Raw genomic sequence first — 24,082 nt, 5'->3', positions numbered from 1 at the left:
AGCAAACCAGAGCGAATCAAAGCACTGACAAAGATATCTCTGTGTACAAATGCTGTTTATTTCCCATGCTGCTCCGCTCTCAGGTGCATGAGTCAGGGCCTCGGGGGTCAGCGGGGTGGCGGAGAAGAAAGGATCCAGTTTCACTTTCTCAGAGATGTGACTGACCCTGTTTGTTGACCCCAGCCTGACCAGACATGACCTGTCACTCCATGCTGTGCTTTCAGAGGGAAGCACATGTAGGTGTGTAGGGAAGGAACCATGAAACCTCTCAAAGTCAGGGACTAAAAGAAGAAGAGACAACTGTCCGATTTTCCTTAATGAAGATAAGCCGAGATGTGCTCAGACAAATCAGAATAGAATCCATTTTATTGCTGGAAACGTTTCTGTTGTTTTGAACTCGAGCTGCTGCAGGACTCAGCGAGGGAGGAACTCCTACGCGGAGGATGAATCTCCTCTGGACTCGCCCTACCACAACACTTTGTTGCAGCGCTCTTGTTGTCATTAAAAATAGACCTCTGCCCCTGTGAAGCAAGGCCCCGCAGCATCCTGATCTATTTTCTGCTCCGTGCTGTTCCCCAAAGGCTCTGTGGGTAGAGAAGTACTCCTTTCTCTGCAGCAGCTAAGGGCAGGGTCGTCGTCTTTTTATTGACTTTGGAAAAGCACACAAAAGGGAGTTGTATCTCACACTGAGTGGAGGAAACTGTTGCTAGAGACCGTCGAGTAGCTGATGCTCAGGCGGTAATTGTTCGTGGAAAGATGGATTCTCTTGTTTTAAATCTACCAACTTTTCCAAATCATTTTGAAAGAAAAAGGGGGATGTTTTTCCTTCTTTACCACAACCCTATTTCAACTCCCGCCCACCTCTTCACCGCGCTGAGTACCATAATATTAATACAACACTTAATTCTTCCCCAGACGGATATAATCGCTCTCCTCTGATATGAGAAGGTCAGAGTGCAGGGAAGGATCTGGGACTCGAGGACAGTAAGTGTTCAGTTTTACGGCCGTGTGTCTTAACGGGCTCCAAACACCAGCGGCTTCTGTTTCCTGCAGGAGTTTCAGTCCCACAGGCGGTGGCAGGTCTCTCTGACACCCATCATTGTCCTCAGCGGAGCTTAACTCCCACGCTGCCCCCGCCGGGCCTCAACAACTAACTCTCTATCATGGCAAATATGTTTCTTCTGGGTTAAGGCGTACATAGGAATTTCTGTAAACACGGTTTTCGTCCTTTGTTCTCCAAAACAAATCCCTTCCAAACAAGTGTGGTTAAAGATGAAAAGGCAGAAATGTATTTGAAGCGCTGTCAAGGCCAGTGGGCAGGTTGGACCACACACACGATATAAACTGTTCATATGGAGGAGGATTATATCTTTACATTAAAAAGTCACGTTAGCAGGTTATTTGGCCACATTTGCGATGCGTAGATGCTTTTTAGAGCCGGCACTACACACCCCATTAAAGACAATGGCACAAACTCCATCTTAACAAGTCAGAGACTGGCATGATACAACTATTGAGTCCTTCGGTGGTTTAAAACACAGTTTGGGTGTAGATGAAAGACTAAAACAAGAGAATTAGTCAGATCTACCAAAGTGTCTCATGAGTTTTTATTGTAATTGCACACATTTGTAAGATGTCCAGGGTTCATCCTTTCTAGCAGAAGCAATTACAGTAATAGGCAGGTTACAGTCACTCTGCTTCTTCTTTGATTCCCACTCTTTAGTGCTTCTTAGTCATCTTTTTCTCCGGCGCAATATGAGTGATGACATCCAGATTTCTCCCTGAACTCCTGAGGCGAAATGATGCCTTTCAGTACCCGAGAAAGCCTGGTATGTGACGGCAAAATGATTTAAAAGGTGCAAATGAACCTGATCAAATCATCATATTTATCCGTGGAGTGTGATTACCCTGAAGTGTGTGTGTGTGTGGGGGGGGGGGGGGGGGTGTAATTGCAGTGTATACAGTCACAGGATTTTCTGCTGTTGTTGTGTAGCAGTTGTAGCAGAACCCACCCAGAGAAGCTATTACACACAACACGCTGTTATTTGTTCCTGAGTGCCCCGACTATAATTTACCCACACGTCTAATTTCTGAGCCATTGTGTCAAAAAGTCCTGTTTCTTTCCTTTATTCTCTTCCTTGCTACTGTTTCACACACACACACACACACACACACGCACGCACACACACACACACACACACACACACACACACACACACACACACACACACACACACACACACACACACACACACACACACTCAAGAACGCAGCTTGACGGGATGATTAATGCGGATCATCCAGCTGTGTCACTCCCTTGAGAACAGAAAGCTTTCAGACTTATTGGATGCATATTTCTACATTTGCAACAAGACGAACGCACCCACGGGAAAGAATATAGGAAGTGAAAGATGGACGTGCATGGCGAGTTGGGAGGTTTGAAGTAGCAGAGGTGGGGCTGGGAACACCTGGAGGCCACATGTGGATCACCCCGGCTCGGAAAACTCCGTTGTCATCATTACAGCAAAGGGTGGAGGCGATCATTAAGTCATTATTTATGTGCTTTCTGCTGTTTTATCACCTCCAGACACAGTCTCACGACGCAGACACCCACACTCCCGGCCCCAGAAGAATAACATAATTGTGCGAGGCAGCCAGGGGGTCCCGTCTAATGGAAAAAGTGCCGACATTAACAGTCTGGCCCAGCTGTACGGGCGACTCACGCAACTTTCTATCCCCATTAGGCCGGCTCGTTTACGCTGTTGTTTATGATTATTTACACACCGCTTCCCACACGGACCTCCACTTCCAGATTTTCTCCCCCCTTTGAGGCATGAGGTAGTAGAAGGAACTTTTTTACGGCCAATTTCCTCTTTACAATAGCAGTAGTTTGCTTGATAGCCCTGTTATAAAAAACAAACTCTTTAAACCCTCTCTCAGTGTCGGCTTCTTCCACCGCAACATTTTCCAGTCAGTAAAAACTGAGTTATTTATTGTGGATTATCTCAGTTGCTCGTCGGAGTATTTTGAGTCAATTTTCATCCGTTCTGTCGTCATTTCACACTGTGATGGACCATCGCAGTTGTGATTGTAGTCTCCATAAAACAAAACCAGGGACATATTGGGCAGCTATTGGAGTAGGAAAGTTAAACAGCGTTGCACCAGGAGGGCCCTGTAGAGTCAGCTCTCCAGACACCGCATAACTCCCCGGTGTTTCCTCTCCCTTGGTTTTACTTTGAAAGGGTGGGCTGTTGCTTTTCCAGCTGTGCCTCACCACCTCGCCCCGGGCCTGTTCCCCCTGGTGTTTAATCTCCTGATTCAATTACCTCAGTGGGACCCCCCCATGTTATTCATGGACACTCATCAGTGTTCCTTCAGCTAAAGGAAAGTCCGATTTTTAAGAGCTTTTAAATGCCTTTTGGATCAGTACCAATAATCTGAAACACTGCCTGCACAGAATACACCGTGCATTGTATACAAAATCATGTTTGAATAACCAATTTTAATTTAATTTGCACCTCTCCATATGTCGTTCGCTAGCAGACATCTGCTCTGTGAAGCACGCCCCTGCAAACAAATAGCAGTGTTGTTGGTTATCTGTGATGGGAAATGAATGCAAGAGGCTTTCTGTAAATTATTCAGAAAGTTTAATTGGCAATATGTCTTTGCGTTTTTAAGATGGAGATGCATGTAATATCTCTTAATAGGGCCTTATTTTTAGATGAACGAAATCAATGACTTCTCAAGGCTCTGCTGGAAGCCTTCTTAGCAGAGCTGCACTTTTCAACCTCATCTCTCTGAAGTGCCTCTAAACTCCTCGCTCTTTTGATTTCTTCCATCTAAACTCATCTCCTATTAATCCTCTCTTTCTCCTCCTCACTCACCACTGCTTTTGTTCCCGCCTAACCTCTTTAACACCCCTCTTCCCTTTCCCTCGAACCTTCTCTCTCCAAGCCTCTGCCTTAATTTCATCTCATTCAACCTCTTACTCTCCATCCTCTGCTGCATCTCCTTCATCCTTTGTTCCACTATTCCTCTCGTTATAACCAGCCCCTCTTCAGTAATCTACCTCAAGTGACCCTAAACGACTTTCTCGTCCGTGCTTCCTCTTCAGTCTTTTGCTTTCTCTTTATGTTTGTGGAGAGTGGGTCAGTGTGAGTCTGAAAGCCCTTACCTTCAGCGTGTTTCTTGCAGACGAGCAGGAAATCACTCCTATGCATATTCTTATTCAAGGAAACCTTTTCAAATGCATTTTCACTTGGACAAAAATAATATGCAAAGCTAATATATGCAGCAGGCGTCCAGACGAAGTGGCAGGAGTGTTCAGCTGGAGGATAAATCGCAGCACAGTCATCAGGCGTCGTCACGCACGTACTCACTTAAATTTGTTCTGACGCTGTCCACTGCCTGCACGCTGCTCAGCAATATCAGTCAGTGTAGCGTCTGGATTTCTGACACGTCTACCCCCACCTAACACAGAAGAGCTCAACATTTCTGTAACTGGGTCAGGCACAATAAAGTTTGCATTGTAATATAAGCAAAACGCAATATATAAGGGTACAGAGAGCACCTTTAGAATGCTGCTAATCTGCAACCAGTGTTGGTTTTATAAGAGGGATTCTTGTTAAATCAGAGGCATGGAAGTATGGCTCACAAGTTGCAAAAAAGTCTTGATAATAATGAGTTTAATAGGCTTTAAATAAATGTGTATAAATGAGTATAATGTAAAGTCCTATAACTATTATCGTTCTGATATTCTGAGAGACTTCCCTTCAAAATAAATCATAAAACCTGCTGAGAAAAGTTTAGATTCCAGTAGAATAGAATGGGAGGATGAAACCCTCTTTATTAGTCACATACATGCACACAGCAGAGCACACACAGTGAAATTAGTCCTCTGCATTTAACCCATCCTAGTACTAGGAGCAGTGGGCAGCTATCGTGCAGCAATGGAGAGGGGGGATTGGAGGTGTCTGGGGCCTTGCTCAAAGGCACCACAGCAGGGCCTAGAGGTGAACTGGGACCTCTCCAAGTAGCAGTCCACTTTCCATATTTCAAGTCTGTTTGGGGACTTGAACCGGCGACCCTACGATTCCCAGTGCAAGCCCCTACTGACTGAGCCACTGCTGGACACGCTATTATCTTTCTGCAGAGAAGCTCCGTCATGTAGAGCAGGCTGATTAGTCGACTAACTGCTTTCTTTGTTTTCAAAGTTGGTGAATACACTGATGAATGTGCTGCTTATTACATCCACCAAGGCACTTATCTGTTTTTCTGTACCAGACCAATTTTCATGAAACTTAAGCGGGTTTGAAGGTCGTATCTTGAGCCAAGGAAAACATTTGTAGAAGCTGATATAAATCATTGAGCATGCATTATTTGTACTTATGGGAACGGCCTTGGCGTTGTTTGGCACTCTTTAGTGCCCTTCTGGTTTCTCAATTGAACCTTTTGTCCATAAAATGTTAGAAAATAATGAGAACGCTCCGGATGCCGCTTAGATTACCTTATTTTCTGAGTATTTATGCTAAAGATGTTTAGTTGACTCTGATATAAATCAGGAAAAGCAGAAATACGAACACTTAAGAAGCAGGATAGTTGGCATTTTTAAAAAGATTACTGGATTATTAAAGTATTTAATGTTCTAAATATCCCATTGCACGGTGCATACTGTGTCCACACCTATTCATACGATATATGGTCCACACATGGAGGAAAAGACGTGTAAATACAGAGAAATAAGATCAGAAAAGCAGCATCCAATCATAACACAGATACATATAAAGAGGACAGTTACAGCGGAGGAACATGCAGGTAAGCAAAGTGATATAAGTGGGTCATGCACAAACTCACTAACAAAGAGGTGTTTCAGCAGTAATGGAGACATTTGGCTCAGGTAGACAGCTGTGCACATGCACATGCTTTCAGGTGGTGAAAAACAAACACACACACACACACAGCAACATCTGTTTCTGGCCTACAATCAGACCCAGATGGACCCGAGGGCGCTGCGTCAACACCGGAGAGACCACACATTAGAAACGCCCCCGAGTCTTTACGACCGCCTGCTGCGGATAAAGAGCGGTTAAGGGGCTTTAACCTGCACCGCAACCTGTACCTGTTAAAGGAATGACACAGGAAGGCCTTTCCAAATCCATGCGTGCCGTTATTTATGGGAAGTGTTCAGTCAACCCAAATCAGACCAGTTTTGAGTTTTGTTTTGCTTCTTTTTTACATTGTTATATATTTCATGATTCTTTCTTACTTGGTTTTACTGAAATATGTCATGTGGAAGGTTAGGGAGGGTTGGCTGTATGTTATTTCAATGTTTAATAGCCAATCAATATTGTAAAGAATATGATAATAATAATATTTAAATTGCTAAATGTACTTAGAGTAAATGGAGTAGAGTAAAAATAATAATAATAATGTGAAATAGGAGTATACACTTCTTGAGTCAGATGTCTTGATTACAGACGCCCACTGGCTGCATGAATGTGAATTGTGAGTTATTTTTCCTCCTCTTTTTATCTCAGCAGCAATAAGAGAGACCTAAACATAGAAAGTGAATTCATATATTGTGAGTTAAAGAGTTGATACTCATGTTTGATGGCGAGCCATCAAAGACGCTGGTGAAGTCGGTCAGAGGTGCAGCGCCGCGCCGTATATTTAGCCCTGAGCTTAAATTAGAGCTGTCACAGCTACAGACGCATGCCACGCCGGCTCCCTTCATCTCAGGAGGCCGATGTAGCTGCTGATTAGACGCTTTTGTTTCTGCTCCTCTGGAACATTTTGGGTGGGGTCGAGGCGGCATGTGTGTTGAGGGTGGGGAAAACCTGAAAGGGCATAGTAGTTTTATATTGCATCTTAACTTGGACGACAAGCTTCTTTTGCAGTAGACATTACTGATGTTGCAAATACAAATTGAACTTTTAGGGTAGAAATAGCTTTTTTTCAATCCGCTATATGATCCAGAGTTTAGTGGGATTGGCAGGAAGTCTGTCGAAGCTATTATGGAGTATTTAGATAACATGAATGTGCAAAAAACTTTTAAGATAAAATAGATCTAAAAAAATCTATTTTTCCAGTAAAACTTGGTTTTAAAAAATGTGATATATATTAAATGTGCTTGGCATATCGCACAATTTACCGTACCATACCTTTATTGTGATGATATCGTATAGTGGGGCCTCTCTGATTCCCATCCCTGATGCATGTTTTGGAAGAAAGAAAAAAGACAGATGGTGTGTGTGTGTGTGTGTGTGTGTGTGTGTGTGTGTTCCTTTGTGTTAAGTGTGTGTGTGTGAGTGGGTGTCAGCGTGCCCTTGTGCGAGACTTCATTTCAGTGCAGAGGACACAGAGCACCGTACCTGCTAATCAAATTATCCGAGCAGCCTGCAGGTGTAATACCGGCCCAAACACAGACTACAGTCTCACTTTTATCCCGGAAATCTCGGAGTTCCCCCCACAAAACTCGTTAAAGACCAACATGAAGCCTGCAGTGTTTACACACACACACACACACACACACACACACACACACCTGCAGTGCTCCTGTAAGATTGCTGACACACACATTCTTATCACAATTATAGACCCGCTCACAGTCAGACAGGGTGGGGTTTTGATATCTTTGTAGTTTTCCCAGACAAAAATATGTTAAAGACACTGCTTCTGTGATATGTGGCAATTTGCAGCTTTTTCAGTCTGTTTGATGTGTGATTTGTCTGCTGACAGACAGCATCTGTGAGCTCTCTCTGTGTTGGACTGGCAGACAGACAGGGTGTGTTTTCTCTCTCGTTGTTTCCTCTTGTTCCTGTCGCTCTCTCGGTTCGTCTGGAGGAAGTGATGACACATTATCAAAGGGATTTCTGTTTGTTACACGGCTCATTTTAGGTCAATTAGAGGAAACTTGTTTTGGTTGTCAGTGTTTCGGGGGGCAACTGTCCCCAGAGACGTGCAATTAGTTGTTCTACTGTGACGTCGTCAAATATTCAAAATTGTTTGTGATATGAAATCTGAAAAGGCTGAATAATGGCTGCCAGGCAGTTATGACAGAGTGTTGTTGACGGCGTGCGTGCACAAGCTGTTGTTTAATTAGCACTTTAGATCAGTCACGTTCACTCACAAGTAGGCTTTACATTATGTTTGCATTCTACAAAAGAAACAATAACCAGGGATGTGGATAAACTCCTGAGACATAAATGAAACTGACTGATAGCATTTAGCTCAAATCATCGCTGTGCAGAAGCATGCAGTCTCACGGGGTGGCTAGCACATAGCATTAGACTTTTGAGCTTGTGTTCTTTTTTACTTTAGCTGGCTTAATTAAATGGTACCGTTAGCTAGCTTCAAATAGCATTGTGAGCTATTTCAGTTTCATGCTAAATGCTAACCGCTACGTTTATATTGAGATGCTTTATTTCTGTGTGTTAGTTTATGTAATTTTACAGCCAGAAAATGTGTGTTATCTCCTGTTCTGTTGCCTCTTTGACATCTAAATGTCCCCACCTGTCCTAAAAAATGAACTGAACCTGAACTCCATATTGGGGAAGTGTTTATTGAGTATGACTTTTATTAATGGTGGAATGTTCACGTGTGCCACACCAGATCTGCGTAAAGCGTGTCAGCATGTGTGTCTTATTCATATACACCTGTGACCTGCTGTACGTCCCCCCCTGATTTAGCGGTGCAGCGGTGGAACGGATTAACTGTGCAGTTCACGCTTCCTGTCTGCAGTTTGATGCGTCAGGAGGGCAGAGTGTCATTGATCAGAGGCTCTGTGGAAACATTAGTGAGACCTGATTAGGAAGTGTGACGCGCCGAGAGATCAGCATCAATAATGACCGAAAATCACCCTCAATTTTGAGCTTCCCTCAGTCGACTGAAGTCTGTCCTCCTGTCCGTCTCTGAAGTCTGGCGGCTTCTCCAGATTTATTGAAACGTGAGAGTGATTAAACCCTTGAAATTAGATTGATTAGTGTGATTGACAGGAGGAGGTTGCTCTCTAATTTAAAATCAAATGCTTTTTAAATGCAAACGGAGGCAAACAGAATGGATGAAGAAAAGAATGGTTTTAATAACATTTAATCCTGATGCAATGATACTATTTTAAATTAGTTTTTGATGAGTGACAGTTTTGTATTAAAAGTAACACCGTTAATATTTATTGTGTTATATTAAACTTATTTGCATTTCATTCCCATATGTTTATAATTTGTCTTAGGAATTAAACTGTCTATTTTATTCATTATTAACAGTTTGGTATTAAAGATATATTACTTCCCATGCGTTGATCATTGGATTTAGGAATAAATATATACAGTTTGTCGTATTTGGCAACAGTCCAACATACAATACACTCAACATACAAATATGTAAATTAATGCAAGTCAACGGTGGAAAGTGAGCCATGTACATGTAACTCAGAAAGTAAGAATGACTACTGTACAGTGGAATGGAATATGAGTAATTCAGCTTTAGTTTGGTTTAAATGTTCTACCATCTTTCCTCTTATAGGAGTCAGAAACCCTCGTTTAACCCCCACATCTTCCTAGGTTCTCTGTCAAATCTTTCTCTAATTCCCTGCGACTCTTGACCTTCCTTGTGGTATTTGCAGAGGAGACCCACCTGCACAAAAGGCTTTGTCCCAGCGGTTAATGAGCTCATGGTGAAGGACGACGTGATCATTAAGCCCTTGGACCTCAACGTGAAGATAATGGCGCCCGGCGATGAGGGGGAGATAGTGACGGTGGGGTGGTTCTCTGCTTTTATTACAGTACAGTGGGGGTGAAATATGGGCTATTAGAGCTGTCAGCTTATATAAATAGGGAGGTGAATATTCATGCTGCACTGCGGGGGATTGCATTAAGGTCAATGCATTATTTTTAAAGGAAGACATGGAGGAGCTGGAGCCGTGTTTCTGTGATAGAGGTTATGATTGATGTTTTGTTGGCTATCATTAGGGAAAGTATACAGTTATGGTCCTCAAGTGAAAAACGTTACGTGATGGACATCTCCCCATCTATTAATATTTGACAAAAACAGCGTGGCCTCTCCCATGGGGAAAATATGGTGGATCACGCAGAAGGAAATGCAATTACCGCCTCCCAGCAGAGTCTTAATTACCGAGCCGTGATGGTGAGAGTTAGCCTCCTTTTTATAATGTGTTGAGTTTCAAAGATGCAGCACAAAAAATCATTTGATTTACTCCCATCTTCACAGCATGTAAATAAGCCTATTAACCAGGAAATGTGGATGTGAGCGTCCCATGACTTTAAGAGCAGCTACTGACTTTATTCAAACTGAGTCTCTAAAGATGCACAAATGAAGTTAATATCCAGTGTTACAGCCCAGAAACTACGCTCTCAGTCCGGGCGGAGAAGGCAGTTTAGTTGTATAGGGTCTTTGTCAAATATTAATCAAAATAGATTGCAAAATGTGGGCAGAAAGAAAAGCATGCATGAAGCTTAACCAGCTCTCATTTATGTTACTATGCATAAAGTATATAGGCTACGCAGAATCAATACTTTTCCACTCAAGCGCTCCCTAATTGTCCCGCTGACTAATAAAGTCTTCTTCTGGACTCCAACTGGGAGTCAAACACCCAATTAAAGACTTCACCCCGAGGGCCTGATCCAGCAGGAGAGAGCAGAATATAGGCACTAGAAGAGGATGAGTCAGTGGAGTACACTACATCGTTGAGCGGCTATGCATCATTTTTGGGGTATTTGTTGTCCTTTTCCAATCCCCAATTAATTGTGGCTAAATGTCACGACTCACCTGAGTTGATTGGAGGTTTTTCAGATAATTTTTCCACCAATCAGATCCTTTCTTTAAGGCTCCTTCCTCTAATTAGTGCACACCTCATTCCAGCAGACAATGTCGGACAGAAACTCTTTAGACTTCTTCTTTGCTGTCTTTACTCTTCTGATTCAGGATGTGTTTGATCCTCTGAAACTAGCTGGAGTGAATTTTCAAAACACATTTCCACAAGGTCACATGCCGTAGTGCTCAAGTATTCCTGCAGGAGGTTATGTTTTCTAACCCTAACCTAAAGCCTGCTTCTCCTTCATACTCCGAGTAAATATTTCCTGCCTCTTCTTGTCCTGATAGATCCACAGACAGGAGTCGCCTGTGGCTGAGGTGTGAAGCTAGATTTTAAAGGTGGCTTCAGGTCTGAGGCGTCTCTATTTGTGAGAGACTGCAAACTGTCAGAGAGGACGAGTGTATTCAGTTCTTGGTGAAACAGGAGCCTTCAGACTGCTCAGTATAGCACGCAGAAGAAGAAAGGGAGGCTGAGTCTGTTTGCTCGGTCTAGCAGAGACACGATCACATCGGATGCCTGCAGGCTCCGTCTCCGACTCTTGCTCCTCTGCTGTTCCAGTTTAGCCTTGGGAGACATGTTCACACACACGCACACACACACACACACACACACACACACACACACACACACACACACACACACACACACACACACACACACACACACACACACACACACAGACCACTCTCTGGTGGTAAAGCAGCTGCCGTCAACCATCTCTCCCTCTCATTAATGATATAACTTTCTGCTATTGTGCGTCTCTCTGGTGTTAATGGGACAAATTACCGAGGCCAGGCACTCAACAGACACACACACAGGCCCACACACACACACAAACACACACACACACACACACACACACACACACACACACAGACACATACACTGGTAATTAATTGGTTCCAGTGGAGCCAGGAGCTAATTTACTATTCCTCCTGCCACATTTCTTTAGATACAGTAAGAAGACGCGTCTCAAGGCAGCTTCCCTATGCCTCCCCCCATCTGTAGGGCCTTTATGTCGAAGTATATATGTGTTATGATTTTGTCTTTGAGCCAAAGAGGCGGTTGTTGTTGTTGTTTTTCAGGCATATAATTCTGAGCTGTAGGAGCTGGCAGCCTCCTTGGCTTGTTATCTGGGATGTGTTGATTGCAAGGAACATGTGGAAAGATGGATTATAGCGCTGTCTTCTCCCAGCGCTGCCTCTCTTTGGGACTTTTGACCGTGAAGAAGCACAGTCAAAAGAAAGAAAATGATGAGACGGACTTTGTCATATCTAGTCGAAACATTAATCAATACATTGTTTACAATAGAAGATGCTTTAGGCTCATGCTGACCTACTTCCTTCATAAAGACTACAATAACCGTCCCACTGTCGTATGCGTCCACCAACTGAGTCTCACACCCAGCTTATGCTTTTCAGCCTATTCTGACCCACAATCCTTTGCATCGGACATATATAAGACAGAGGGCTTCAAGGCACCATGTCTCAATTGCATACATATTGCATGCAACAGTGCAAGAAGCTGCATGTAGTACTAAAAATAAAGTACATTTAGTACAAGAGTATAAAGCACAACCACTGTGTTGAATTGCATGCACTTTTAAACCCTTTACCCCTGAGGTAGAAGATCCAACAGCACATACCAGTGAAATATTGGCACATTTACAGCAAGTATAACCAAAGAGACTGGACCTCCCCTGCAGTGGAATCTATCTGTGAGAGATTTCATCCATCATTCCCCCCGTCATATCCTGTCGGTGCAAAAGCTGATATGATTGATTATGATATTAATAATTGGATGATTCAAAACTGCAGAGCTCTGTGCAGAACAAAAAGTCTCACTCACTGATTCCTCTTCTCAATTTACCCTCGGATGGGTGTGTGATAGAGCGTCTGGTTAGCATCAAGCTAGCATGTCATTCTTCTGTTAGGCGCCGGTGCCCTTTAGAAAGCAAAGATCAATGAGCTGGTTCGGTGGTTGTGAGTCACCCCTGATATCTGCGGAGCAGGAGTGCAATTGCTTTGCTTTGCACCTTTAGCTGTGCAGAGGGCAGGTGTGTTTGTGTCAGCTTTGAACCTGTGGACAGCTGTAGACGGTGATAGTGTCATTTTGCGCTCAGCGAGACAGTCGGCTACCCGTTAGCCAAGCATGTAATTAAAGCTTTAAAAAAAGGCTCCTTCTCTCAGCGGTGGGCTTTATGCCCCTCGTAGCAGCAGAAGGCATGGGTTTCCTGCCTGTTTGTTGAGTTATTTTGCTGCTGCATCGATCAGGCGTCAGATGGCACAGCTCCTGTCGTGTGGATCGGTCCGGCTGCCAATGCACCGGCAATGGCTTTGAAGTGCACAACATAGTTGATGCCAATGCATGATTCAAGCAGTTCAACATGAAGGAAATCATTATTGTACAAACCTTCAACGGGGTTGTTTTTGATCAGCGATTAGTAACCTGATCTTACACCTGCAAATCAGTTTAGGGTGTGGTATATCTTGTTTTGAAGGCTGTGTTCATGTTCAGTGCTAGCTTTAGAGTCAATGACATTAGCATTGAAGCCTTGTGTAAGCAAGTGTTTTGCAACCCAGCACTTGCTGTCATGTCACAGAGGTAGCTTGATATGTAGTTTTGGGACGGGGGTGACACACACTCAGTTTCCTCCCTGAGATTTAAGCCACTGCAGCGCTTGTTGTGACAATGTGCTGCGTGTGAACAACACTGAGAGCAGCGCACACAGTATCGCCCGGGGGTGCCGAGTGTCAGAGACAATGCCTTAACAGCCGAGCTGTGCCGGGTCAGCCACAGGACTTTTTCACGTGTTGACACAGTGTTATGCAGACATCTCTCAGTGGCAGTGTGGCTGTAGAGGTACAGAGTTAATCAGTGCTGAAAGGCAGAGTGTGTGCTGTCCACAGATCAGGATGAAGTTTCTGTTCTTCATGTGGACTTTAATAATGTCATTTCTGATCTCCTCTTGGGTTCTTCTGCAAATAAACACATTCTATCATATGCTTTTAAGTACAAAGTACAGGTAATAAACACAAGATCACTGTATAACAGGGTGTCAGACCAAGTGTGGTTCACACACTTTACTCCGTTAAGCAGAAATCCGAGAGTACTCCTCCATTGTGAGCGCCACAAAAGCATCCTCCAACCCATGAGGAATATTCATTCAATGGTATAAACTTTGACTGGCGTGTTTTTGATCGATAGTTGTTGAGTAAAGTGGAAGTAACTTCTCCCCCTCTTATACGTCAGCTTTTCCATATGAATGCAAAACATGATTGCCTCTCTTTACAGTCTTTAAGCTAAGCTAAGTGACTAGCTTCACATTCAGCATGCAGAGAGTGGTTTTCAACTCTCTGCAAGAAAGCGAATGAGCACGTTTCACCAAAATGTCAAACTTTTTCTTTAAGAAGAACACGGTACGGTTCCTAGAAGAGATGAATACAAATGAAAGGATTTCTCAGTGTATCTATATTCATAATACTCCTGTCAAAAGACGAGAAAGGAAAACCAACCAACCTCAGAAATGATTAATTCTCTGAAATGATGAAGTCGGCTGTGCAGCCTACAAGTCCTGACTCTGCCTTACCTTGACCTAATTTGGAAGCGAGCAGATTTAAAAGCCCTGCTCTGAATTCAGAGGGCAGGACTCCTGTAATCGTCTGCAGTCGCAGGGCAAGTTGAACTACAGTACCTCCAGCAATCATGCAGGCAGCAACACAGTCCTGCTGCTAATCTGTGAGCTCTTTCACGATGATGTCACTTTTCCTGCCACATATTGCTTGTTGTGAAAGCGCTTCGTCGTCTGGAGATGTGTTGTGTAGAAACACTCGCGCAGACCACAGTCAGGCACGAGGTGATGCATCAGCGGGAGTAAAAATAACAGCAGGATTTAGAGAGTTTAGGGTGGGACTCGGGTGAAATTGCTGGGTGTGTTTTTGAGCAAGTCATTCAAGTGTGTGTGTGTGTGTGTGTGTGTGTGTGTGTGTGTGTGTGTGTGTGTGTGTGTGTGTGTGTGTGTGTGTGTGTGTGTGTGTGTGTGTGTGTGTGTGTGTGTGTGTGTGTGTGTGTGTGTGTGTGTGTGTGTGTGTGTGTGTGTGTGTGTGTGTGTGAATGTTAAGTCCCAGATTCAGCTGAAGAAAATAGAGTTGTGGTCTGGGGAGTCATCAGGGCTAGTCAAAAAAAGACGCTCACCTCTGCAAAGTACTCTTTACGATTCATTGTGTTTTGCAGCATGTACAAAAAAGGAGGTGTGTGCAAACATTACTCAGGAGCAAAGGAGGGTGACATTTTCTTAAATTGACTCCATGGCTACTTTATTTTACTGTTAAATCTTCCAGCAAGTTTGAAACACATCGTGAACTGAGTACCTGCTACTTTAATCGTAAAAACCTGGAACAAAACTGCAATGAATGTATTTTATTTTGGCATTAAAGTCGGGGGAATAACTTCCACCACCAGAAATGGAGGAGCTCAGAAATAAACGTTGAATAAATCTTTATGAAAAAAGAGGAAACAATGTACCTGCCATGTTTGTTCCAGTCCAGCACCAGCCATGTGTTTCTTCAGCTGTGTAATTCCCCCCACATGCTGAGACTAAAACACACACACAGCTCTGTTTTCCATATCTGCAGCCATCTCAAACAACAGATTGAAATCTCGTAGCATCATCACGGCGGCAGGGGGGGGGGGGAGGGGGACTGATCCAGTATTTACTCAATTTCATGTTATTCCATTACGGAGCAGTTTGTTGAACATGCTGTCTAAAGATTGATTTTGCAAAGACTCAGGGAAACGTTCTTGGTGATGAAGCAGAGGAGAATGTAGGCTTTATATTAACGTTGTTCAAAGAGATTTACATCGAGGAAACCAGACAATTACATCAAATCTGTAAAGTAATATACATTATATATCACCTATAATAATTAATACCATGCTCTAACATGTATTTCTGCACCACAGTATCAGTACAATGTGAGGGAGATGAACCGTGTGTGTGTCTTACAGTAAATCCAGCAGCTACCCTGCAGTATACACACCCAGTAAAACTAGCTGCACCTTTACCAGCTCTGAGAACACTTTGATGATCAATCATTATAAAACATATCAGAGATATTATTCTGAAATGGACCAATCAGACAATGACTACTTTTACTGTCGCTACTTTAAGTATAGATCTGAGTACTTCTACTTTACTCAAGTACAAGATCTGAGTACTTCTACTTTTACTCAAAGACCTGAGTACTTCTCCCACCTCTGATGAAACTCTTGCTATTGTAATACCGTAAGTGTACCCGTTGTGGGACAAAGAATTCTGATTCTGATCTAGTGTCTGACCAACCCAAATCGTGCACATTTGACTCGTGCATCCGAAGCGTCACACTGAGCTGGGCAGATTAGCTTTTGAAACAAACAGTCCTCCGACCCAGGTGCGCCTTTTTCAATCCCACTGTTGGACAGAAACAAACATTACCCTGCCCCCTGATCCGGGGGTCGTGGAGCGGAAAGGACCCCGCCGAGGCTCTGATGGCGATATCATCGGTCCGTCACTCTCGCTGTCATCCTCCGACGAGACCCCGGCAGGGATCGGGAGGAAGGTCAATGACAGGTGGAGGCGGGACGGGGCTGTCGCTCCGTCCATCATGTTGTGTCACGCTGCAGTCATTCACTCGCTCAGACGATCAGTGTCACTCACCTGGTGGGTTATTCCGCCACGTCGTTTGTCACTCAAGACAGTCGTTAACATAGTCATCTAAAATTCTCCACAACTAATTTTCTACCCCTCTAAAGGAAGGAATACATAGCTCATGAGATCAGAAACCCATTCATCAGGCTTTAATCGTAAAGCACTTAAAATACGTTGTAATTAATAAAACACTTGATAATAAAAGCGTTCCATCAACATTAAAACACAAACCATCATAAATCTCATCTGTAAATCAGCTAGATTTATGATGGCGCTTTTCTCAGTTCGTTGAAGTGTTTTATAGATGCATTGATTTAATTTGAGGAGCACCATAGGGAGATATACACAAATACATAAACAGATGGACAGATTGATAAGTAAAGCTCAAACAAAAGCCAGAAAGTAAAGGTAAAAGAAACTCAATAATTAAATATGTGTGACTCAGAATTTGAGCAGCATTTTGGGTTCAAACTTTGGAAATGAAATGTAAATGTTTGCAGTGATTCAACTCTGATTGGATCGTCACATCCCGGCTCCTCACACAGTCCTGACTTTATAGTAGTGATTCTATTCTTTTATAAATCAATTACTACGTTCAAACATAATCCAGTCACTCAGACAGCAGAGCAAACACGTCCGTCACTTCTCCTCTAAAAACACAAGACGCCAGAACCACAGATCCCATTTGGCAGAGAGTGAGAGACTCAGAAGAACAACAAACAACAACTGGCAATAACCCATCTGATAGACAGGCAAACACACACACACACACACACACACACACACACACACACACACACACACACACACACACACACACACACACACACACACACACACACACACACACACACACACACACACACACACACACACACACTCGTGACAAACATGCAGCTTTATGAAGCAGCTCTGGAGTGCTTTTGTGTTCTCGGCTCTAAAGCAAAGTCTGGTGATTTTACTGGTGTGTGTGTCCTGTCTGAGAGAGAGAGAGAGAGAGAGAGAGAGAGGCCTCCATTAGCAGTGTGTTATGACCCCTCATACACACACATACTCACACCCTTCTGACTGTGTTTGGACAGATGGATCATCACTGCACCACTTTGACAAACGTGTTTTTATGAGAGCGTGTGTGTGTGTGTGTGTGTGTGTGTGTGTGTGTGTGTGTGTGTGTGTGTGTGTGTGTGTGTGTGTGTGTGTGTGTGTGTGTGTGTGTGTGTGTGTGTGTGTGTGTGTGTGTGTGTGTGTGTGTGTATGTGTGTGTGTGACAGCTACAGAGCTGGCGTTTATTCTGGAGTGTATTCATTATGTATCGTGTAATTCAACCACCATGAAGTCTGCCTCGGACTAAATCAATAGCGGTGTTAATATGATCCTCTCCACTCGTTACTGCAGGAAGACTTCCATTGATTAGTTAGCTGACACCTCCACATCCACCATACAGGTGTGTGTGTGTGTGTGTGTGTGTGTGTGTGTGTGTGTGTGTGTGTGTGTGTGTGTGTGTGTGTGTGTGTGTGTGTGTGTGTGTGTGTGTGTGTGTGTGTGTGTGTGTGTGTGTGGTACTGTCTATACAAGGCTGAATGGCCTTTTATAACTTTCAAAAACTGCAGCAAACAGCTATTGATTGTCTGAGCTAATCCATTACTCAGCTGGCAACGTTTGGCTGCAAGCGGACGGAGCATCAGCTTCAGTTTTCTTCTACTTTTCTGGAGGTTTGACATTCAATATGCTGCCTTTTAATTGAAGGATCTGTGTGTGTGGAGCTGATATTGTTTGTGCGTATGCATGATTCAAGGACCTGATGGTTGTGGTGATTCACACTGTTTCTCCGTCATTGCCTGCAGACTCCTCACCAACCAGCTGGTAGGGGCTGCAAATGATCCTCACCTGCTACAGTGTATGGGTCCACTGCGTGTTCCTGTGCAGATTTACATGTCCAGACTGGTTCCATCTTCTCTTGAAAAGACTTGTAATAACGCTTCAGGTCGTTGTTGCTCCCATGTGATGCTACTAAGAGAGAAGGCGACATAAAGCAGGTGCACACAGCTGCGTGAAATAAAATGAGTGTATGTTTCTTTAGAGATACGACTGGTAAACATGAGAAAGATGCTAATGGAGGAGCTGGGAGGTGTTGCGGTTTGTAGCCGTTCAATCAAACATTACAGCAGTGTTCGTTGCAGAGACACCTGGCAGAGTGCAAGATGCGTGTAGTCTGTCTTTTGTAGTGCATACTTTCCACATGATGGTGCATAAAAGCAGCAGACATTTAGTCCACAAAAGTGGATAGAAAGCCTTTTGATGGTGGATTTGTTTGTAAAGATCACATCGGTCTGTGCCATCTGAGTGTAGCATCATCCTGGCAGGAATACTGATTGTTTTGTCCATGCATTTGAAATGACATCATGGTCTACACCACATCTTTTTTGTCTGTTTTCCTCGCGCCTGCTAAGTGCCCTGAATGCACCGGTGTGTTATCCATCACCGGTTCCCGGGTGATTTCAGAGCGTACGTGGGACTGTACCTGCGTTTCTGTGTGTCCGTATTTGCAGAGGTATGAAAGAGAGACAGAGGGAAGAGAGGAGGAGGAGGTGGAGGGGTGTGCTGATGCCCTGGAGATGATTTAGAGCTAGACCAGCGAACAGCTCACAACACTCTCCCAGTTTATTCTCCCTCAGGAGCAGTCGGTGGCTTGTGGTGAGCTAAAGAGAAAATAGGATCCACCAGAAAACACTTCAGAGAGAAACAACGGTCTGGTGTGAAATCACGTCCCGGCTGTCTGTCGCTGTGTGGGCATAAATCAGGGCGTGAAAAGTGCCATATGCATTTCAGTATTTTATTTATGGCTTATTTACAGAACTACTTTAAGGGGTTTGTAATTGTTTCACCATGTAATGTATGGTTTGCATTAACTCTGCACGTTCAGAGATGGATTCATTTAATACATATGAGGAAAGGGAGGAAAACAGCAAGGGTTTCCTCACAATTGGACGTGGATATGTATATTTAAAACACTGGCTATCATTTAAATCCTGCATTAGTCTTTTATTCTATTTTAGATATCATTTAAATTATCCTGTGGTTAAATTAAGGAAACCCTGGTTAGTTTTTACCACTGGAAGCACTATGGAGCAATTTGGTTATGATTGGGTCCCCACTTACACAGAATAAAGGCAGGGAGAAGACAACACACTGATGGAAAGCCTGTATAATTTAAAATATTCAGTCATTTGTTTTGTAAGTGTTTCACACTAAGGAAAAAGTACCACACACATTTGTTCGACCTCGAGGAAACACACATCGGTGTTTTTTTATGTGAAATGTCTGCAGGGCATCTTTAATATTAAACTACAACCAGGTTTTTAAAACATGCTGGGAATCAGTAAAACCTGAATGCAGCATGAGTGGTGAGGATAAAAGTGCTACATATTTTCTTATTCTAGAAACAGCTTTACAAAGAGCTCGTATACGAGAGGCCGGGACTTTGTTTTCCAAGCATGCACGTGCTGGGTGTGCAGACATGAGAGGTCGAGTGCAGAGGCAGAGAGGTCAACAGAGAGCACCGTGTCCTGCTGCTGTCAGACAAGACTGTGTGTGTGTGTGTGTGTGTGTGTGTGTGTGTGTGTGTGTGTGTGTGTGTGTGTGTGTGTGTGTGTGTGTGTGTGTGTGTGTGTGTGTGTGTGTGTGTGTGTGTGTGTGTGTGTGTGTGTGTGTGTGTGTGTGGTGGAGACGCCCACATATGTGCAATACCAGTGTTGGAAGAAGTATTTGGATCCTTGAGTTCAGTAAAGGTACTAATACTCATTCCTGCATTTGAAATGTTATTAATGTGAAAATAATTCAAACAGATTCAGCAAAATATACTTAAAGCATTAAAGGTAAAAGTATCCATTGCAAAGAAATCTAAAATAAATGAATAATGACCTGAATGTTTGTAGATAGAAATAATAATAATAGTACATTTTATTAAACAGCGCTTTTAGAGGTGCTCAAACACACTTAACACAGATAAAACATAAAGTCAAAATGTTGAGACACTATTAACTATCCCTCAATAGGCCAGATTAATCAAGTACTCTGAGTCCTGTCTAACATGTGGCCAGTTTAATTTAGAAAACAAGATAATGTTTCATGTAATTCTGTGTTTTTAAGCCAACATTATGTAGCAGGTAACTAAAAATATACAAATAAGTACCAGTACGGCATATTTGTACCTGATTACAGTACTTGAGTAAATGTACTTTCCACCTTCGAACAATACCACAGCCCTCTCTGAACAGCTGTGAAAACATCCACTCTCATGTTCTCCTATGCACACTTAATATAATATTTTCCCAAAGTAAAAGAGTTTATGAGACAATAAGCATGTCTCTGCTACTGAAAGAAAGTGACTCACTCACAGCCTGTCAGAGAGACAGCAGACAAAGAGAAGTGACATGTAAAACGACACGTTGACTGAAGCAACGCTGCAAAAGAGCACAAGCTGACGTGCGAAGCGTCAAGTCGGGAGGAAAAGAATAAAGAGAGGCAACTGGTGCTGGCTGTATGTGCTGCGTGACAGGTGTTTCACATTACTGAGGCCCTGCATTCACACACCGGACTGTAAGTGTTCTCCACTAAAGGCCCCAAGGTTACAGAGTCTATTCATGCACGCTAAAGGCAAAGTAAACTTTCCTTTCAAGGAGGAAAAATGAAATAAAACGAGCACACACTCTCAGCATTAAGGTTTCCATTTGAAGGCCGGAGCAGAGAGGTGACGTGTGTTGAAGCCAGCAGCCACTCAGAGCTCTGCAGACCTGCAGGGGTTCAGACTTCACAGAGAGCAAATGTTCCCCTCTTTCTTTCCTTCTCTTTGCTCACTTCAATTTTCTCTTTTAGCAGCTTGCAGAAGTTTTCATATTTTTGCTTACCACAACAAACAAGGTGTTAAAAGTTGATGTATCTTGTTTGCAGCCCATAAATCACAGTTAATTAACTCTTCCCACTTCCCACCAGTTTAACTGGAAAATAAGAAGCACTTCATATTATAATGGTGTAGGAAGCCTTTATTGAATACTCCTTTCCCTAAGATACAGTGTATTGTGAATGGTGGAAATAGAGTGATTTAATGGGTCTTGTCATGGAGGATCGTTCATGCTCCTCTGGCTGGACAACAAAAGAAAAGCCTATTTCAAATGTAATTCTATAATAATGTGGCTCCACAGGTTTAGATGCATAATGCAATAAAACTTAAGCAAAGACAGCTGAGATCCTCGGTGTCTTTATTCACTCCACCACACCCGCTGCAGACTGAGGCGCTCCGTCAGGGAGGATTATTCTTCTGTTGCGCTCAGCATGAATCACTCTTGGTAATAGCATCACATGAATGATTAAAAAGTAATGATGTAGATGCTGTAGACTGCTCATCAGTCCCCCCCCCCCCACACACACACACACACACACACACACACACACATGCAGAGGAAATTACGCACAATTGGGTTGTGAAACTGCTCTGTTGTTCTTGCAAGGGACCGACTTTTTCAGGGAAGCATGAATCTGCAGCAAGCATCAAATAATAATCACACGAAGCGATTTGAGGGCTTAGTCGTGAATAAAAACACATCAGATTTACAGCAGCTGTAAGGTTTAACTGACCCGCAAGGAGTGCTGTGCAGTGCAGCTCTATACATACACACATATTCACACAAATAGAGCCTTAATAAATACATGCATGCACCCATTGAACTACTGCTGCCCTTCCTAATGAAATTACTCTGATACTCTGCACACACACACACACACACACACACACACACACACACACACACACACACACACACACACACACACACACACACACACACACACTAGGTGTTTGAGGTAATACAGAGCCATGTCTGATTCATGCACCGGGTGACCAAGATGTGAACACACTTTTCCCCCCGGATCTGTCACACCTTTCTTTGCACCTCTCTCCCTCGTTTCCTTTCTGTAGGATTTGTTTTTGCTGCTTTTTCGTCACTGGAGTGAGTTCTTTGTTATTGTGGCAAGGGGCTAGAGTGTAATACAGTGCTCTGATGCAAACTAAGGATAGATACACGTACCCTTGTTTAAGATACGTGATAGAGACGTGATGAAAAAGAGCCTCCTTGCCAACTCTTACACATTACAGCAAAGCTTAATTAGAAACGGAGGGAAAATAATGAAGACCCTGTTGCTTTTTACAGAAAATCTAAAGAAAATATTTACATCTGTCCCCACTTTAACCCACATGTGTCTCTTCCTGTCCCCAGGTGTGTCTCTCCAATGCTCTTGGCCACCGCTGAGGCCTGAAGAGAAGCGAGCGAAGCCCCGTCCCCCATGGGACGCCCTGTTACCCAGCATGCACTGCTCCTGCTGCAGTGCATGCTGGTCCTGCGGCCCGGAGGCGTGGCAAGTAGGAGAGGGCCCGTGCTGCTGCCCGAATCCCCCTGTCACAAGACAGAGCACCCGCTCGTCCCACACTCAGGTACACACACACACACACACACACACACACACACACACACACACACACACACACACACACACACACACACACACACACACACACAGGGTGACATCATCCATGCGCCTCATTACATTTTTTATCTCCCTGTTTGTAATTATTTTTCTCTTTAAGTACAGTTCATTCCCCCCTCCCTCCATGCCTTCACTCTACCCTCCCTCCCTCCCTCCTGTTGGCACCCCCTCCTTCCTTCACAAGGTTATATTTGTAGACAGGAAACTGACATACACACTCTTGAGAAATGTTGTCAGTTAAAAAGCAGAGAAAGAAGAGTATCTTGTCATTTATATCGGGCATCTCGTTAGCAATTAGCTATTTGTGTGATGACTACAAACACGATATTGATTAAAGTGTCTGAATTGATTTGTTACCCTTACTTAAGAAGGCTAACACCTTGAGAGGTAACTTTTCTTACCTCTATTCCCTGGAACATGTCGCTTCAACCTCCTTTAGCACTGTGTATTCTTCAAGTGCACATTCAACACACAATTCTCCTTTCATATGATTCAGCTGGAAGCATTAAAGTCAGCCTGTGTTTAACGGCAGCTGATAGCTCCTAATTTTTTCCCCTGAGGCACAAAGCAGACACAACCTTCCTCACATGCCTTTACTATACGTCTCCGCAGCATCACATTTCACCGTCCTTACCCTTTCACTGCACACTGCTATTGAACAACTAAACTGTAATGAAATGAGGTGAAACTTAGTCGAAAAAGAGCATCAATAGCGATCAATGCCGGTCCTGTCTGCCCTGAGCGAAGCAGCCAAATGTCATTGAGCTGTTTTCAGTCCAGCAGAGCCCCAGTCAGATAATCACACAAGGTTCAGGCTGGGGTAAAATGCAACTGAAGACCAAGGTCAGTGCATGTCTAAAGATCCACGTGCACGCACAGACATGTATTCAGTAACACCGTCGTGCACGACACCGGGTCGAACCGTCTGCAGCGGGAACCTTTACAGTGACGCTCCGTGAAGGCCAGTCATGAAAACACAGATCGTGGCAGACCAACACATATCGTGGAAGCTATGGAGTTTATTAGGC

At 43.6% G+C, this 24,082-nt stretch overlaps 1 protein-coding gene across 3 annotated transcripts in view; it reads left to right on the top strand.

The window, feature by feature from the left end:
* The window catches only part of sema5a (sema domain, seven thrombospondin repeats (type 1 and type 1-like), transmembrane domain (TM) and short cytoplasmic domain, (semaphorin) 5A), a 112,512-nt gene that overhangs the window by 7,947 nt on the left and 80,483 nt on the right, over positions 1-24,082 (top strand). For all 3 annotated transcript variants that reach the window (XM_063912127.1, XM_063912125.1, XM_063912126.1), the window contains exon 2: positions 22,787-23,001. In XM_063912127.1, the coding sequence (XP_063768197.1) occupies positions 22,854-23,001 (148 nt within the window). In that variant the 5' untranslated portion in view covers positions 22,787-22,853. The remainder of the gene's footprint in view (positions 1-22,786; positions 23,002-24,082) is intronic.

The sequence above is a fragment of the Eleginops maclovinus genome, chromosome 21 (genome assembly GCF_036324505.1).
Source record: "Eleginops maclovinus isolate JMC-PN-2008 ecotype Puerto Natales chromosome 21, JC_Emac_rtc_rv5, whole genome shotgun sequence".
In the NCBI taxonomy this organism is placed as follows: domain Eukaryota; kingdom Metazoa; phylum Chordata; class Actinopteri; order Perciformes; family Eleginopidae; genus Eleginops; species Eleginops maclovinus.
Note: the sequence above shows the minus strand (reverse complement) of the source record. Positions and strands in the feature narration are given on the sequence as shown.